The 20,026-nt window shown below is 43.0% G+C and overlaps 1 protein-coding gene across 12 annotated transcripts in view; it reads left to right on the top strand.

The window, feature by feature from the left end:
• The window catches only part of TIAM1 (TIAM Rac1 associated GEF 1), a 399,670-nt gene that overhangs the window by 285,532 nt on the left and 94,112 nt on the right, over positions 1–20,026 (top strand). For all 12 annotated transcript variants that reach the window (XM_045036687.1, XM_045036692.1, XM_045036693.1 and 9 more), the window contains 2 exons: positions 14,727–14,951; positions 16,804–16,989. In XM_045036687.1, coding sequence (XP_044892622.1) covers positions 14,727–14,951; positions 16,804–16,989 — 411 coding nt within the window. The remainder of the gene's footprint in view (positions 1–14,726; positions 14,952–16,803; positions 16,990–20,026) is intronic.

Here is a 20,026-nt window from a genome sequence, read left to right on the forward strand (position 1 = left end):
ATGGGGAGATGAAGACGGGAATAAGGCAAGTGAAAACGTCCTCAAACCTTTCTGTTCTGAGACTCAGCTATTGCTTTTTTCCAATAGAAGCACCTGATTGTTGCAAGACCTAATTAATTGCTGGAGCTCTGAAAAAGCCAATTTTGAAGATTTTTGCTGATATTACTGGTTTCACAGAGGAGCAGTTTTTTGAGGTCCTTTATTCTACCATTTCTACTGATGAACTCATCAGGACACTTCAGAGACTAGCCAGTTTTGAGAGATATGGCAGCTCAATAAACAATTATGCCAGGATAACAGGTGTAAATTGCAACAGATCCAGGCTACCTGGGTTGTGTAGCATCCTGTCCCTGGGTACGTTTGGGTTGATCCCAATTTGGAAGGACCATGAGCAGTATTGCTAGAGTAAGCTTGTGTCTGTGTTCAGGATATGTTTGTCCACATTTCTGCTGGCATATACCTAGGATTGGTATCGGTTTGTCATGGGGTCAATGTACGCATTCGTTTTTTTTTTTCAATTTTTTTTTTTTAAATATTTAATTATTTTTGAGAGAGACAGAGATAGAATGCGAGTGGGTTAGGGACAGAGAGAGAGGGAGACACAGAATCCAAAGCAGGCTCCAGGCTCCGAGCCGTCAGCACAGAGCCCGACACAGGGCTTGAACCCACGGGCCGTGAGATCATGACCTGAGCTGAAACTGGACACTCAACCGACTGAGCCACCCAGGTGCCCCCGCATTCGTATTTACTAAATACTGCCAGTTTCCAAAATGATAATTTATGCGCCGATCAGCAGCCTAAGGGAATTCAAGGAGTTCCGTATCCTTGTCTGCACTTGGTATTGTCAGATCTTTTTAGTTTTTCATTTGTAAGCCATTAGTGTGCAGCTGACCATGTTTTGGTGGTGGTGGGGGGTGGTTAATGACCATTTCAACATCATCTTTGTAAAATGCTTATTTCAGTCTCCTGCTTGTTTTTCCATTGGGTTATCTTTCTTAATGATTCATGGCACTTCTATACATACTTTGTGTATCGCTTTTTACTGTGCTTTTACTGTGGCTCGCTTTTTACTCTGTTAAAGATATCCTTTGTTAATCTGACTATTTGGTTTTTATTATTAGTTTTTCATTTTATTTTAAAATCAAAATAAACAATTTAAAATAAAATAAATATTTTATTTATTTTTGAGACACAGAGAGAGATACAGAGTGTGAGTGGGGAAAGGGCTGAGACAGAGGGAGACACAGAATCTGAAGCAGGCTCCAGGCTCTGAACTGTCAGCAAAGAGCCCAACACGGGGCTCGAACTCACAGACCGTGAGATCATGACCTGAGCCGAAGGCGGAGGCTTAACCGACTGAGCCACCCAGATGCCCTGTGACTTTTTAATTTTAATGTCTGTCATTTCTCAGGTCTTCCTTAATGGATAGTGCTTTTGTGTATCCTATTTAAAAAATCTACATGCTCTGAGTCATGAAACTATTCTTCTGTATAGCTTATTAACCACTGTTTTTCTGCATCTGGCATCACTTTTTATTATTTGGATTTCTTGTATATGAGGGAATAGCTAACTAGAGCTAACAATGACAACAATAACAATATTATGTGATATCAGCAGCTATCTTTTACTGAGCCCTTCTTGTATGCCACCATCTTGGAAAGTGTTCTATAATGTGAGTCACATATAATTCTTAAAAAAAATTTTTTTTAAATTTAAGTATAGTTGATATATCATAGTTTTAGGTGCCACCATGGTTATTCAGCAATTCCATACATTAGGCAGTGATTATCTCCATCAGCATAGTTCCCATCTGTCACCCTACAACATCATTGCAGTATGATTGACCGTATTTCTTATCCTGTACTTTCCATCTCCGTGGCTTATTTATTTTATAAACGGAAGTTTATACCTCTTAATCTCCTTCACCTGTTTTGCCCATTCCCCTTCCTCCACCCCCAGGCAACCACCAGTTTGTTCTCGGTATTTATGAGTCTGTTTCTGCTTTTGTTTGTTCATTTGTTTTATGTTTTTCAGTTCCACATGAAAGCAAAATCATAAGTCACATTTAATTCGTACAGCAATCAGTGACTTGGATGGTATATCCATATTTTAGCCAATTAATGTGGACTGTGTCTCCCATTTGGTGAAGCTGAGGCTTTTATAAAGGCTAATAATCAGACGCCAAGTGACACAGTCACTGAGTGTTGGCTGGATTCAAACCAAGCCCCTCTTTCTCTAAAATCTTTTACTGTCTAAGCATACTATTTATCTTATTTCTATTTCTGTGTACCCTAAGAAGAACATGGGCAGGAATCACTGACCACAGTCAAAAGGGTCTGTTTCTCATTCTTAGAATTAAGCCATTCACTGGGGAATATTTCAATATTTCAGCCATTTTTGCCTCACTACGCAGTTTAGATGATAATCTAATCGGTTTCAGGATACTCCTTTTACTTACACTCTGCTGATGTGAATTCCTCTTGAAAGGACCGTCTTGGCCATAAAATTGCTAGTACAATCTAAATATCCAATAGGTCACGTTGAATAAAATTCTTTTGTGGCAACATAGGACCTATTCATGAAAACCTCTGTGTCCTCTTGTGGTGGTGAAATTTTTAGGCTACTTACGTGGGATAGAGCACAAAATGAACCTTTTCAGAAGAAATTACTGCTGTTCAGGACCTATGAGGGCATTTTCTACCTTCTACTTGTTGTAATCCACATGACTCTAGAGGGGCTAGGTTTGAAAGAAACCTGTGTGGGTTAGGGGTGAGGTTAACACAAGGGAGATCAGCCACGATTATGGAAATAATTTGTAGGTTATTCCAGCCCCAGGGCTCAATTCACTGTGCATGGTTTACAGAGCCAGTGTGCTGCTGATTTGATGCTGTTATTCAGATTTGCCCATGGTAAGGAGATTCATGCTACCGGCAAAAGCAGAAAAGGGGTTTTATGGGCAGGATGGGGGTGGGAATGGGCATGAATATTAGAGCTGCTTGCGTAGAAGAGGTGCTATGCTGTCTGCAAAGGGAGGCTATATTTCCTGCATTGAAACTGCTTTAGAGACTTCCCTCCAACTGGAAGGCAGAACCAGCATCTACCACGTACGAAGTACAGTTTCCTCTCGGGGCCTTCCTTTGTCCATTACTGCTGGGTGTTACATACAATTCCAAAAAGCTCCATGACTTTTATGGTAACATATCCTAATATTAGGTTTTTATTTCTACATCACATGTCTTAGGAACATAATTAGCAGGCTGGGTAAGAATGACTCCTGACTGGATGGAAAATCATATGCAATGATATATCTAAAGAAGTGTAGCATATCTCTGTGGGGGGACTGCCTTTCTATAGAAAGTTTTCATATCATTTAGAAAGTCACTTGTATGAGGGTATAGTATGCGTATGAAAAAGAGACTAGTGAACAAAAGAATAGTATTTACACCATTATGGTGGGTTGGGGATTGGGTGTAATAATCCAAGTCAGATGTCTTATAGATAGCAGATGCTCATTATTTTTAAAATAATTTTTTAAATAATATTTTTTAAATGCTCATTATTGTTTTGAGAGAGAGAGAGAGAGAACAAAAGGAGGAGGGGCAGAGAGAGAGGGAGAGAATCCCAAGCAGGTGGCTCTGCACTGGCAGTGCTGGGCTCGAACTCCTAAACCATGAGATCATGACCTGAGCTGAAATCAGGAGTTGGATGCCTAATGGACTGAGCCACCCAGATGCCCCCAGCAAATGCTCATTAAATGTTATAGTTGCATTTTAACAATAAAGAAAAAGTGACTAGTTCCTTTTATTTCTGTTAAATAAGGATCTTGAGGCGCCTGGGTTGCTCAGTCGGTTAAGCGTCCGACTTCAGCTCAGGTCACGATCCCGCGGTTTGTGAGTTCGAGCCCCGCATCGGGCTCTGGGCTGATGGCTCAGAGCCTGGAGCCTGCTTCCGATTCTGTGTCTCCCTCTCTCTCTGCCCCTCCCCTGTTCATGCTCTATCTCTCTCTGTCTCAAAAATAAATAAAAACGTTAAAAAAATATTTAAATAAGGATCTTTACAGAAGTTGAGTGTGGCTTCCCTGGGAAGAGGCTAAGGCTTTGAGTTTTATTAGGCTCTTAAGCTCTGGATGGTTATCCTGAAGTGCCACATCTGGTTCTATGTGGACTTGACAAAAGTCACTGGCACACATGTCCTGAACAAGACCAGCCAGATTGAGGAAAATTCTGGAAGTCATCTTTTACAAAGAGGCGTGAAGTGGACTTGGTAGATACTCCTCCTTGTAAATAGTTCTGGAACCCAGCACCCTGTCTCCCTTGAGATCAGTCCTGTGCAGCCTCCCTGCAGTTTGGTTCCTGCTCTTCCCATTTTCTTCCACAATGCTAGTGTCAGTTCCTTAATTTATTAGGAACCACACCTAACTGTTGACTCATACTGAGCTTGTGGTGTATCAAACCCATAGAATCAACTCTTACAAGGTCTCTACCATCCTATTTTAATAGATGTTTCCAGAACTCTAAGTGCAGAAGTTAAATTGACTTCTTTGAGATTTTATGTTTTGGTTTCTGTCCTTCTAATGAACTTGTCGAGATCATCCTGGATCCTAATTTGGTCTTCCCTCTAACTTCATGCTTTCTGCAGATAAGACAAACTGGATGTTTGGTCTTTGTTCTTTCTGTTGGTTTAAATGCTGCCTTAGTCTATAGCTAAGTCCTGTTTTCTCATCACTGTAGATCATCTCCCTGCCCCTAGCCAGTTTTCTAAAAAGTTTAGAAATATTTACCTTTGGTTTTGACATGGATGAGTTGTGAAGAAGGGTGAACTCCTAAGATGTGTGGATCCCCAGGCAAAATTTTTTATCTATATGGAGAATTTGGCTCACCCCATATCAACTTTTCAAACCATTCTGGTGGCTCATCTCATGCAATGTAGTGAAAGAAATACCACATAGGCTATTGGGAACAACCACTAGGCATTGACTCATGTCCAAGAGCTCCTTAGCATACATACCTTATTGAACTCCCCAAAGGGAAGCAAATGTACTGGGTGTGGAGGGTTCCTTCTGGACCCTGTCCTTTTCAGGCACCAAAAGGGGTATTTTCAAAATATGGGGCTCCATTTGCCTAGCTCTTAGGAGAGTATTGATGAAGAGTATAGATGTTGAAGTACAAAATGAATACACAGGGCAGTGATGTTTACAGCACATGCCCTACTATTAGTGTGTTCAGACATTTCCTCACATATGTTAAAAGGACAGTGAATATAATTGTGGCTGAGCTAGATTTTAGTATATGATTTGTATACTACTATGTATTATCCAAATAATATATTACTGACACTATTCATCTTCCTTTTCTCATTATTTGAAATTTGTATAAAGTCAATATGAGCACATGGTTTTAAAGAATTTAATTAACCTTAAAAGAAAAATTAAGGGGCGCCTGGGTGGCTCAGTCGGTTAAGCGGCCGACTTTGGCTCAGGTCATGATCTCATGGTCTGTGAGTTCGAGCCCCGCGTTGGGCTCTGTGCTGACAGCTCAGAGCCTGGAGCCTGTTTCGGATTCTGTGTCTCCCTCTCTCTGACCCTCCCCTGTTCATGCTCTCCCTATCTCAAAAATAAATAAAACGTTAAAAAAATTAAAAAAAAAAAGAAAAATTAAGAGTGAAATTCTTATCCTTCTTTAACCTCTTCCCCCAGCCTTAGTCCCCCAAAGTAACTATGTTCAATTATTTTAGCTAGGTTTTCTTTTGTTGAGTTGTTCTTTTTCCCCTTGCATTTACCCTCATTTCTCATTAACATCCTTATAGTATTTTTAAATTAACTTTGGACATTAACTACTGACTTTCTGTGATGACAGATGAATATTTAGCTATATTATATATGAATTCTCCTTTCTTCATGTTCTTATATAGTTATATGAACATTTAGGATTAAATCAATAGTCTCTGTTATACTATTAGGGTGTTCCATGCTATGACCATATAAATAATATTAGCTGCTGGGCCAATTAGTATACTATCATTTGATTTCCTTTCTTGAACAACTTCTTGTTTTTTTTTTTTTTCTGTAGTTAATGCCTGCCTCTTTTTTTCTGCTCCATTTATTTACTTTTACACTTGCTTTAGCAGTATTTTCTACATCTGTACTTTCTGACCTAGTTGCTTAGTACTGTTTTGTTCCCTGGAGACCACCTATCCCAGGTCCTTTATTGTCCTGCTCCAATCTGTTTGCTCTCTAGGCCTCAGGCGTAATAGTTACCTTGGATTTTCCTTCACCATCCTAGTTAGAATCTTGGATTGCAAGTTATCCTTTTTTCTCCTTTATTTTCATTAACAAACTAACAAACCTGTAATAATTTCCTACAAAATGGTTCATATTTGAAAATGTCTTTATTCTCCCTTTTACTTGAATAATCTTTGAGTAATTTGAAATTTTGGTTGGAAAATGTGCTTTGTTCACTTATTATCATTTCTGAATAATTTGTGTGTGCTTTATTTTCTCTTTTGAAGCTTGAGAATAATTTTCTATCACCAGGGTTATGATTTCTCAAAGAGATTTTAATTTTAGTTATCTTTTTTTATTACTAAAAGCTTTCCCTTTCTCTCTCTTCCTTTCCTTTTCTCTCTCTTTCCCTTCTCCCGCCTACTTTTCCTTCCTTCCCCTTTCTCCCAGTCTCTTCCTCCCTCCCTCCCTTTCTTGTTCTCTCTCCCTCTCCTTCCTTCCCTCCTACCCTTCCTCCTTCTTTCCTTTCTTCTCCTCTCCCTCTGTCCTTCTCTCCTTTTCTCCCTTTGTCTTCCTCCCTCCTTTCTACCTTATCATCCCTTTTTCAGTGTAACCTGTGCATTTGTTTATTGTTCATAGCTTTAGATTCTTTTGTGTCTCCATCTTTGGGGATGTTGCTGAATATTCAGGAAATGTGGCTGCAGGCTTTGTTTCTCTTTTTTTCGTTATGTATTTTCTTCTGTGTGCTCTAGTCTCTGCCTTTCATGCTGGAGGCTTTCATCAAATGGCGATTCTTCACTATCTGATCATATTTAAATGTGAAATATCAAAAAAGTGCTTGGATATCGTTTGTGCCATCTACTGGGGGCTTTTATAGCATGAACAGATGGTAAAACCTTTTTGTTGAGGGTGTCCATTTGACAGTATTTGTTGGCCTTTTCTGTGGGGCTACTCAGCTTTGCCAGAGATGCATCCTGCCCTTGCCATTTAACTGGGCAGGCTTCCATTGATTCCCCTGTTTGGAGCAAAAGCTTCCTCCTCCTTTCGTGCCTGTCTTCCTAGAGTTTGGAGCCTCTCTTCCCCAAAGAATTTACCTTGGCTGAGTGAGGGGGTAGAGAGGTGAGGGATTGGGGGCTAGGGAGGGAAGAGTGCCCAGTTTATGACTTTTTCCAGTGGATGAGGCAAGCCCCATATTGTTCTCTTTACATGTGTTAAAAATGATAGCTTACTGGGGCACCTGGCTGGCCTAGTCAGTAAAGCATGCGACTCTTGCTCTTAGGGTTGTGAGTTCAAGTCCCACGTTGGGTGTAGAGATTACATAAGGAAATTTTAAAAAGTGATAGCTTACTTAAGCCTTGTATAAATAGAATTCTAGAATATGTTAAAGAGAGAAATAATGAAAGAAAAGACTTTCAAGAGTTCATACAGGAACTTCATTCCCAACTAACCTTTTAAAAACATATAACTTTATTCCCTTTTGTTGTTGTTGTTCTTTTTAGATGGAAAAAAGAAGTTCAATATACTTTCCAATTATTCCTGTGCTCCTATAAACTCAAATTATCTGAAATTTTAGTTTCCTAGATCTGGCATATATTCCCTAGTATTTCTCTCGTTTAAAATGAATTTCCCTTTTCCTGCCATTCACGTAAACCATTGATTATCTGAAATCACTGAGTACCCTCCATTCGGTTGGATAATTGAAGCTAGATCTATTTAAATACATAATGAATACATAAAGTGCATCTTAACTCTGCACTCAAAGAGGCTCTTAGGCAAAATGCATTTCTTTTTTCTGATTATATCCCTCTGTTGGCAAGAACTTTGCGTATTCCCTTCACTGAACTTTGTACAGTTTTCATATCATCTCTAGAAGACAGAGGAAGAATCATAAAATTCCGTCTGCTACCTGTCTGCTGCTGTTTGTTTAATTGAAGCTGATGACCGTGGAGGAAGGCAAGAGGATTCCACCATGGGGAGGGGGGTGTCTCTCCTTCCTGCCCTTTTAACCACTGGATTCTGACAGAGAGCCCTTTAGTAGACCCGATGTCCCTAATTAAACTTGCCTGCTTCAGCAAGGTAATGCAAAGGTAGCGGCTCTGAAAAGCTTTCTCTAGCATGTCAGAATTTAAATCCTTGGGAGTCCACACTGGGAAACATTCTATCAAGTTGGTGATCTGCTGTGAGCAGCTCTGGATTGTTAAGCCTATAAACTGCCACGAACTATCCAGAGTTTTGTCTACTTAACTCGCTGTTGACAGCAGTCAGGTGGACTTAGCCCACCCTCTCTGTGTATGCCCCTGGGAATGGACAAGCCCTTTCAGAAAGCTCATTTAGTGAATTGCGCTTCTTAGAAATAGATGCGGCTTAATGATAGAGAAAGGCCGAGACTGCTGCGTTGTTTATACAGGGCAGCAGGAGCAAAAGTTCTCTCTAATGGAACTGCCTTCAGCCACCGACAGGTTTCAGAGAAGCTTGGAGGCTCGAGGCATGCCGAATGGTTAGAACGAATGACGGATAAATTTTTCAGGAAGCGGTGATCAGACTTTTCTGTGTATCCTTCTCTAGGTTATGGGGTTTGGTGCTTTTGTTTGTTCCTTAAAATTTTAGTTGTGGTAAAGTATACGTGACATACCATCTTACCTGTTTTTAAATGTACAGACCAGTGGCGTTAAGTACGTTTGCATCTTTGTACACCCGTCACCACTGTCCGTCTCCAGGACTCTCCTCGTCTTGCAGACCCGAAACTCCGAATGCTAACTCATTAGTCCCACCTTCCCCTGGCCCCTGGCAATCACCATCTTTCTTTATTTTAAATAAATAAATTTCAGGATAGCTGGTCTACCCAAAGGAAATAAACATCTTTCAAAGGATGTTTAGCTTCATTGACTAGTATCAGTTTCCTTTCTTTCCACTTCTTTTTTTTTTTAAGATTTTATTTTATTTTTTATTAAAAACATTTTTTTAATGTTTATTTTATTTTTGAGAAAGCAGGGGAGGGGCAGAGAAAGAGACAAACACACACACACACACACACACACACACACACACACACACACACACAGAATCCGAAGCAGGCTCCAGGCTCTGAGCTGTCAGCACAGAGCCCAATGCGGGCTTGAACCCACGAACTGTGAGATCATGACCTGAGCTGAAATTGAGTGCTTAACCACCTGAGACACCCAGGCACCCCCTTTAAGATTTTATTTTTAAGTAACCTTTGCACCTGTCGTGGGGCTCAAACTTACAACCCTGAGATTAAGAGTCACATGCTCTACCAACTGAGCCAGCCAGGTGATTTCTTTCCACTCCTTAACTGGGGTGTAAACATAAACTCTAAGGCATCAGATTGGAGTATGTGCTGCCCTTGGCTGAGTTTGGCAGAGACCCTCAAAGGTGGAGGTGGAGGGAAGAAGGGGCCTGGGACCCTGCTTCCATTAAGTAAAGAGAGGAAAAGGCTGTTGTTCTATAAAACCTATCAGATTATGGCTCTTCTCGGAGGTTAAAAGTGTGTTCTATAGACTCTTCTAAAAAGCATTTCTTTAGAAGGGTTTTTGAGCATAGCTAGTGCATCATCAGTCACGGTGGTTAGGTTATGCTGTAGAAAGGAGCAACCCTCATACCCCCATGGCTTACCACACCTCTTCATTGTCTGATGGGCATTGGCTATGAAGCTGTATTTGTCCTGGACTTTCAGGGACCCAGGCTGACAGACGCTTCATCTCGACACATGCTTCCATGACTGCAAGCCAAGGGACGAGAATGGGGGCAAATCAGGCTTTTGTTTTGTAATGACACACGCCACTTCTCCTCAAATGCATTGGCCAAAAAAACAAAAAAACAAAAAAAAAACAAAACAAAACCAAGTGACATGGCCACACCGAACTTTAAAAGGAGCAGGAAAGTTCTATCCCCCTACATCCCTAGGAGGGGCTCCAAATATTACAGGTATAGACACTGGGGGGGCCCAGGCTTTGGGGTAATTGCTGAGAACTAGGGGTTCAGGGGCAGTGTAGCATATTTAATAAAATGTTTTTTTGAGCACAGAATTGGTAGAGATCGAGGTTTATAATAAATTACTGTGTTATCCCTCATTCTTCTGAGCTTTGGTTCCTCATTCATAAAGTTGCCCTGGGCCCCTTCTAGAGGCATATTTTTGTTTTAAAATTTAAGTTTGTGGGGCGCCTGGGTGGCTCAGTCGGTTGGGCATCCGACTTCGGCTCAGGTCATGATCTCGCGGTCCGTGAGTTCAAGCCCCGTGTCGGGCTCTGTGCTGACAGCTCGGAGCCTGGAGCCTGCTTCGGATTCTGTGTCTCCCTCTCTCTCTGCCTCTCCCATGCTCATGCTCTGTCTCTCTCTGTCTCAAAAATAAATAAACGTTAAAAAAAATTAAAAAAAAAATAAAATTAAAGTTTGTAACTTAAAAAGCAGAGCCTGTATCAGGGAATTTCAGCTCTTTCCGTCAATTCTTCACATCTTATGTCAGACTTGTAGGGATTTCCTTTTCTTTGTGCCTTGGGGCGGGAGGAGTTTGGGAGTGGAAGGTTCTAATGGAGGCAGAGGTGGGCGAGGGGCAGCTGGCGGTGGCAGGGGTGGGGTGGATGCTGACCTCGCTCTAAGCATCCACATACCTGGTATTTTTACAGGAGACACGGTCTCTCCTCCTCAGTAGCACATGCCGCCTCTGCACGGATGGCATCTGAAACGCTCCCAACAGTGTCCCTTTGTCATAGGTGAAAACACCATCTTTCCTAAAGTCTATAAAACCTCCTTGTTTCCACTGAGCTGCATGTACCAAGGAGAAAGCATGTTTCAGCTCAAGGAAGCAGCTATTTTTATCAGATACTGCCTGACACCATGGACGACAGAGACATAGCCCCGCGAAAGGGTCGTGCTGTTTGGGACTTCCATTGCAGAATTATAGAGGACACCTTTTAAAGAAAAATGGAATCTGAAATATATTATTTTGGGGGATAGCTACAGAGAAATTAGATGTAAACTTAGGGTAATATATCTTAGTGTTTTTTTAAAAAAAACTTTCTCTTAAAGTAGAATATCTACACAGAAAAGTACGCCTTTTGATGGTGTTTGATTAGCTCGTACACCCACGTGATACATGCACATAATCAGCACCCGGACCGAGAAGCTGAACTTGGCCAGCACCCCAGAGCCCCCCGCCCCCACCCTGGCTTGTGGGTTCTCCCATTTGCTCTCCACCCTCCCCCCGACACCTACCAAAGAGGTACTCTTCTGACTTCTCGCATTGCTTTTGCCCATTTTTGTACTTTATATAAATAGAATCCTAGTCTATATTCTTGCATGTCGGGCTTCTTGTCCTCAGTGTGTGAAATTTATTCAGGTTGTAGTCTTTCATTCTCATTGCTGTATGGTATTTCATTGTGTGATTCTACCACACTCCTTTCTCCATTCTGCTGTTGACGGGTGTTTGGATAGTTTCCAGTTTGGCCCACTGCAAATTATGCTGCTATAAACATTTTGGCACCTATGTTCTGGTGAGCATATGAATGCATTTTTGTTGAGCATGTACCCAGGAGTGCGTTTTTGGGGTCGCAAGGCATGCATATATTCCCCTTTTTTTAGGTAGCTTCAGAGAGCTTTCCGAAGCACGTAGACCAGTTACTTCTCCAGCCAGCAGCCAGCAGCCAACGGCGCGTCGTAATTCTCGTTGCTCCATATCTTTGCCATCACTTGGTATTTTCTTCCTGGAAGCTTTCCTTTTAGGAAAGAATCCTCACGAGGTTCTTTTTCCATCTGAGCTGATACCTTCCCTAATAAACACATTTAAAAAAAAGAAAGAGGAAAAATAACTCCACTTTTTAGTAAAGAAACGCACTGATGCTGTGGCACAGAGAGACTCCGAGGTCCAACGCTGTACCTTGTCCTAGGCGGGAGCAAGCGTGGGGCATTTATCTTATGTGGGAGGACCCGGAACTCTGAATTTTTCTTGAGTTACTTTATTTTTTATTTATTTATTTAAAAAAAATTTTTTTTTAATGTTTATTTCTGAGACAGAGCATGAGTGGGGGAGGGGCAGAGAGTGAGGGGGGCACACGGAATCCGAAGCAGGCTCCAGGCTCTGAGCTGGCAGCACAGAGCCCGACGTGGGGCTCGATCCCACGGACCGCGAGATCATGACCTGAGCCGAAGTGGGACGCTCAGCCGACTGAGCCACCCAGGCGCCCCTCTTGAGTTACTTTAGAGTGATCTACCAAGATAAAATGCAAGACAGTGACTTTCTAAGAGGAGATACACATTAAAAATTTGAAGCAAAGTTAATTAAGCCTTAAAGATGAGTCTCCTATACAGACACGGGCACCCTCCCCACCCCCGCCAAGAAGTATTTACCTCTGATTTCCAGTGTTGCAATCTCCTCTTCTCCCACTCAGTTTTCACAAAATGATTCCATTTGCTTCCCTCTGCTGTTTTTTCATGAGGATGTCTAGCTTATGGAAATCTTCTTTAGACAGAGGCACATGTTTTGTTATAAATGTAACAACGGCCACATTGTTTACATTTGTCCAGTGTGTCGGGGCTCTATTGGCTGATGCCATTTGTAACATTTGTTGCCATTTTCTCTGTGGAATACAAAACTGATGGAATTCAGAAATAATGTAGACACCTGGGGTGGTCTTTGGTTGTGGGTACAGAGTAATAGGCGGATGGGGACCTGCTGGTGGAATTTTGTTTGCAGACTTTCACTCAGATGAGTTTGGAAACTAAGAAGACGCATCAGAGAGAGAGGAAAAAAAAAATGAGTGTTTTGTGTGTGAAAATAATGTTGGCTGTTACTTTAGTATTGAAGTGGCTGAATAGACCTTTTCTTCAGTGATCTAATTTCTGAGTGTTTGTTAAACCTCTCTGGGCTTAAGGGGATACCCGGGACATTCTAGCGTGTCCTTACTTATAAATACTCAATTGACTGGGTTCCTAAAGTCTTAGTGATCGTGTGTTTCTGCAGATGAACTGTCTCCCCCAAGCTGTATTTTGACTTTTGCCTTTCAGAGCACCTCGAGTCACTTGGAGGTTGCTTGTGTGTTTTTGGGGGTTACCATTTTCTTTAAAGTGACCTGGCCATTCTTCACTGCCAGGTGGCCCCTCTTCCTGGGTACTCCCGTGTGTCTCCGAACATAATACTGCATCTGGCTGCCTTGAACTTCTTCCACAACCCTAGTTGTGTCATTGCTGCTTGACTCTGGCATAGGGCCTTTGGATTTGGGTCACAGCAGTTCACTGGGGGCAGGGCTGTTGTGCCTTCCTTGGCCAGTAACGTCCCTCGGCCTCATTCCTACTTTGGAACCACACATCCCTCTCTGGAAACTGACCTTTGCTTCGTAGCAACCCTGTTAACTAGAAACTAAGCTCTTTGTGTAGGATTATCACATATACAGGCGTCTTAATTTGGACTGCTATAACAAACGGATAAATAAACAGGTGGCTTATAAATGACAGACGTTTATTTCTCACATTCTGGAGGCTGGAAGTCCAAGTTCAGGGTGGCAGCATGGGAGGGGCAGGCCCGCTCCCTGATTCGTAAATGCTGTCTTCTCGCTGGGTCCTCACTCGGCAGAAGGGGACTAGTTAGCTCTCTGGCCTTTTTTTTTTTTTAATTTTTTTTTTTAATGTTTATTTATTTTTGAAACAGAGAGAGACACAGCATGAGTGGTGGAGGGGCAGAGAGAGAGAGGGAGACACAGAATCCCAAGCAGGCTCCAGGCTCTGAGCTGTCAGCACAGAGCCCGACACGGGGCTCGAACTCACGGACCGTGAGATCATGACCTGAGCCGAAGTCGGATGCTTAACCGACTGAGCCACCCAGGCGCCCCTCTCTGGCCTTTTTTTTTTTTAATTTTTTTTTTTTCAACGTTTATTTATTTTAGGGACAGAGAGAGCCAGAGCATGAACGGGGGAGGGGCAGAGAGAGAGGGAGACACAGAATCGGAAACAGGCTCCAGGCTCCGAGCCATCAGCCCAGAGCCTGACGCGGGGCTCAAACTCACAGACCGCGAGATCGTGACCTGGCTGAAGTCGGACACCTAACCGACTGCGCCACCCAGGCGCCCCCTCTCTGGCCTTTTTATAAGAGCACTAATCCCCTGCATGAAGACCCTGCCCTCATGACCTAATCCTCTCCCCAAGGCCTCGTCCTCTAACACCACTCTGGGGGTGAGAATTTCAACCTTTGCATTTGGGGGAGATGCACACGATCATTCCATCACAACAAGTGAGTTCAGGGAGTACACAGAGTGAGCAGACACGGAGGAGGCCTCCTTCCAGACAGCTCTTGGGGGCTGGGGGTGGGTGCAGTTCGTCTGGCCTAAGGCCTAATGTACTGTCTGCAGGAGGAGGTCAGGAAGGTTAGCCTTACTCATGAGGTGTCCAGACCCGTCACCTTGACTCCGTGCCATTGCTTCTCTCGAAACGCCCCTGGTCCACTGCCGATAACCTAAGAGGCAGCTGTTTCTTCTTGCCCCCCCCGCCCCCCTTACAGACCACCAGCCAGACGGAGCTCGAAAACTGGATCACCGCCATCCACTCTGCCTGCGCGGCTGCCGTGGCGAGACATCACCACAAAGAGGACACGCTCCGGCTCCTGAAGTCCGAGATCAAAAAACTGGAACAGAAGATTGATATGGATGAGAAGATGAAGAAAATGGGCGAAATGCAGCTGTCTTCGGTCACCGATTCGAAGAAGAAGAAGACTATATTAGATCAGGTAATCGTCCTTCCGTGTTTCGACTTGGGCGGGATCGTTATGGGTCTTTCAAGTGCCTCCACGTCTTGGCATCACGGAGCATCATCGCTTATCTTGTCAGCCTGTCATCCGGGCTGCTGAATTCTTTATTGTGACTGTCAGCGTTCCTCACCCGTCGTTCGCAGCCGATTGTTACGAGCTGAAGGGAACAATATTACATTGAACGGGAGACAGAAATCTAATAGAGGAGCTGCCCCCGCTCCCACCACCACTGCTGTGCTATTCTGGGGCATCTCTGTCATCGCCACGTCTGCCGGTTTTCCTTCCCACCTTGTCCGGTTCACGGGTGAGCTCTGCTGTGGGGAGATGCAAATTTAGGCAATTTCGGCAAGGTGGAGTGTGTTTGAAAAAAGGTGTGCGTAGCTGCAGTATAGGATCATAAGTAAGTATATTTCATGCTAAGAAAAGAAAGCCGTCACGAGGTAACAGGAAGGTTGTGCCTTCTACTCAATTGTTTCAAAGTCTGCGATGAGCCATCTAGTCGCGCTTTGAAACTTTGTCTTAACGGTTAGGAAATCATCGTGGGAATCAGTGAGTTTCAGGAATGGAACAGTGGATGGTGTGGGCCACCAGCTGGTTTCCCGTGGTTTCTCTCCCTCTGTTACCTGGCGCTGTCTTTGTTTTCATTGAGGCAAAATTCACGTAGCATGCGATTAACCATGTTAAGGCGTACAAGCCAGTTGCATGTCATACGTCCACAGTATTGAGCAACCACAACCTGTGTCTAGTTCCCAGACGTTGTCATTCACCCCAGAAGGAAACTCCATACCTGTTAAATTGCTCCCCTGTGCTCCTGGCATGCTGCCTCTACGGATTCCCCAATTTCGGATGTTTTTATACAAGTGGAATTACACAACATGTGACCTTTTGCGTCTGAATTCCTTCACTTCACGTCACGCTTTGGGATGGACCCACATCGTAGGGTACATCAGTCAGTTCTTCATTCCCTTTTACGGCTATGATTCGTTGCCCACACTCACCACAGTTTGCTTATCCGTTTGTCCGTTGATGGGCCATGTTGGCTGTTTCCACTTTTTGGCCGTTGTGAACACTGCTGCGAACATGCATAAGTCACAGTAAAAAGTAGACATCGGCCATTAACCACTGTCCACGTCATCATTAACATCACTGAGCCTTGGCTATATACCACATCCTGTGCCAAGTTTATTCTTGCATTATCTCATCTAAATATCACTTCAGTCTTAGGAAGTAGGTATCGTTTTGCCACTCTGAAAAGCGAGGAAATATCTTGGACGCACTCTGTGGTTGGAAATTTATTCCAGAGCCTGGGTCTTCACCTTCTAGTGTTTTCTGCCTCCCACCGTGGGCCGTGTGCCACTCCCCTGTTCCCAAAAGCTGTTGGGCTCTGATCTTTAATTCACCTCCCTTTTCTTTTTCTCTTTGTCTTCCTATGAAAGGTCATCTCCTGGTAAGTCCTATAATTCTCCAGTGGTAAAAACCCTGCAGATTTTACTTCCCTTGGGTTTGTGGCCCAGAGCTTGGAGCTGATGGCCTAGAAAGCCCAGAAACATGACATTGTAACCAGAGGACACAGAGCAGCTGACATGTACTTTCTGTTTACCAGACCGAATTATGACTGTGGGTCTTTGTGAAAAAAACGTGTAAGCTACGAAAACAGTGATACTTGAGATGCTGTTCCCTAAGAAATTCGGGGTACCTGTGGTTTACCCCTTAGGATTAAAATCAATACCTTGACAACGTGTGGTTTTGTAACATTTGTGTGGGATGAAGCTGTTAACACCTGTTTTCCCTTTTCCTCGCCTTTCCTTTTTCCATATTTTCACCACCGTAGATCTTCGTTTGGGAGCAGAATCTCGAGCAGTTCCAAATGGACCTGTTTCGTTACCGCTGTTACTTAGCTAGCCTCCAAGGTGGGGAACTGCCAAACCCCAAAAGGCTACTTGCTTTTGCAAGCCGACCAACGAAAGTGGCAATGGGCCGCCTTGGAATCTTCTCTGTATCATCCTTCCATGCCCTGGTGAGTCGAAGCCGGTGTGTTTTTAAGAAATATTTCTCTTTACTATTAATCCTGAGCAGGACTTGACAGGAGCCGCTGAAGTGTTTTTCTAGTTCACTGCTGGGTGTGGATTTCTGACATGTCCTCTGCGGTGGGTACAGATCTTCATTTGAGTCTGTTCTGAAATGTATTCCTTAAGCCTCTCTTGATGGGGCCTAAATTATTGTGCAAAGAAAATAGGAAAGGTATTATCTTAAGAGATCTCTGCATGTAGTGTTTGTTCGTAACTGATGTCCTCTTTAGGCAGTGTTCTGGTTTTAATCCAAATACAGTTTTTTTTTATATTAACCTTATGGAAATGTTAAGCGGAGAGGTCTCTCATACGGAAATGCATTCTCTCTCTCTCTCTCTCTCTCTCTGTCTTTCTCACACACACACACACACACACACACACACACACACACACCCCATATATTGAACACAGATCTCTTTGGTGATCTTCCTTTCATTTTATTTTTAAATACTGTCATTTCAGAAATCCGTTCTTTACAGTCATAACTGTACCTGCTGCATTTGAGGAAAGTAAAGATCTTCCATGATTTTCCAGCCCAACATATGTATTTGCTTGGGAAGGAGAATTTGCATCTGACCTCCGGAACGGCAGATTGCATCGTTGTGTTGTGTGTTTGCAATCTGTAATTTTATGTACTTGCTAAATTGCGAACAGCTTTATGTACGTTTGGCTCCTTTCTTCTCAAAAATTGCTATTGCGAGTAACATGGTTTCAGCCCATCCAAGTCAACACCCACTTAAAATGTACTGCACCTTAGCACATTTGCTGTGGAATTAAATGTTAAGTCTCAGGTTCCAGAAACTGCTTTGGAAAACCTTAGCTCTGCTGGGTTTGGCTTGCCTCCCCTCGTCAGCTGTACCCTTCAATTGAATTCAGAGCTGCAATTCAAAGGCGTTTGTATTCTTTATAAATAGATTAGCGTCATCATTCAGATAATTAGGGGTAGATTTACATTTTTAAAGAAGTCTTAAACCAATTTCTGGACTTATTAAAACTGGCACCCTGATTTGTTCTGCTAATTACGACTCAGCTCTTGGTCTTTCTTGGTCTCCCACCTCTTCATATAGCTGTTAAGTGCTTTTTTTTTTTTTTCTTAGTAATGGGTCAGTGTGCTGTGATGAATAAGTTTTCCAAATGTTTTTCAGTTTGAGGCTCTAGGACTATTTATCTGAGACCCAGACACCAATTTGTAACTTGACCAAATCTCAGTTTGTGTATTCTGCAAAAAAAATAAATTAATTAATTAAAAAATAATAATAATAATAAAAATTCTTGTCTACTGCATGGTAAGAATGTCGTAGATTGAAGTGGCATTTTTGTAAGAGAGCTCATGCCTCCAGTGATGCAGAGTCCGTATTAATTCTAAACCCCAAGCATCCAAATGACTTTTTCCTGTTACTGGGCCTGATAGATTTGGGAGAGAATAAGTTTGCTATCTATCTAAAACTTCTTTGCCTTAATTTCTTCAAAGCCATTGGAGCTAACTTTATTATTATCCTTCCATAACTTATCTTCAGACCCTCTAATTGCCTCTATCTCAATATCTGTGATTTGTGTGTACTTTTATTTGGATGGGCAGACTGTTAAAATCTGGCCAGCTGAAGATAGGGATGGGAGGGTTAGTAATTTAGGCGTTTTGGTCAGTGACTTTAAAGAAGAATATTTATTTATTTATTTAGGTTTATTTATTTTTGAGAGAGAAGGGCAAGCAGGGGAGGTGCAGAGAGAGAGGGAGACAGAGGATCCAAAGAGGGCTCTGCACTGACTGTAGAGAGCCCGACACAGGGCTCGAACTCGCGGACCGTGAGATCATGACCTGAGCCGAGGTCGGACTCTTAACTGACTGAGCCATCCAGGCACCCCTTAAGAAACGTATTTAAGTCCTTATGTTCAGCTTCCTTTTCCTTACCCCCGACCGTCCTCAGCTGCAGTGTGAGTCTGGGTGTCTATATGCCCGTGTGTCCTCACAAACTTCTCTTTTCCACGAGGGGTTTCACTTCACACAGAACAAGTTCAGCAGGCCGGTTAGGTGTCTGCCCCTGTTTGTTGTTCCAGTTCCTGTAGGAGATCCCAGGAAGGGAACTTTACAGTCTGATTTATTAGATACTTATTTTTTCCTCTACTCCTTGTCATTTGACCCCAGAGAGGTCCCCCCCCACCCCTCATTGAAACATGTTTCAATTTAGCCTTTGTCCAGACTTATTTTTTTTCTTCTTTTAAGTGAGGGGCAAGGGAGGAGGAGGTGTGAGGGCAGGCGGGCTGGGGGTGGGCGGGGAGATTTGGGCTACAATTTAAGCCCCATTCACCAGGAGGGCTTCCCATAATGCTCAGTGATTTGCAGTAATTAACTGAAGGGTCCCCGCTGTACTCTTTGAAAGAAGGTTATCATTGTTCTTGTTTGCACAGATGAGCAGAATGATAGAGTAATCAGGTCCTGGCCACAAAGGGAGGCATTGTCTGGGCAAAGATCATTGAGAAACTCTTGAGCTCTTGTCTGCTAGTTCTTTTGCCAGCTTTTTTTTTCCCCCCCTGTAAATCCCTTTGCTTATTTTGAGTCATTATTGTGTTGGGGGTAGCAGTTACTTTTGCAGTTTACAGGGCCCCCAGCAGTGCAGCATAGTTACTGTGAGAACCCCTAGTGAAGGGCCCATTTGTTAAACAGACTCAACCAACTGGTCAGCCGGTAACTGAGAACATTTACGTTGTGTAAGTTTCTCTGCTGGACTCTGTCTTTCTAAAATTGTAAAGAATTACTGTTGTGACCGTGTTATATGTAGGATCTCTGCTTTTGCTTTTTTTTTTTTTATGTTTACTTATTTTTGAGAGAGAGAGAGAGAGAGACTGAGACAGAGCAGGAGCAGGGGAGGGGGAGAGAGGGGGAGGGAGGGGGAGATACAGAATCCAAAGCGGGTCCCAGGCTCCTAGCCGTTAGCACTGAGTCTAACGTGGGGCTCGAACTCATGAAACACAAAACCATGACCTGAG

This window comes from Felis catus, chromosome C2 (assembly GCF_018350175.1).
Source record: "Felis catus isolate Fca126 chromosome C2, F.catus_Fca126_mat1.0, whole genome shotgun sequence".
Lineage (NCBI taxonomy): Eukaryota > Metazoa > Chordata > Mammalia > Carnivora > Felidae > Felis > Felis catus.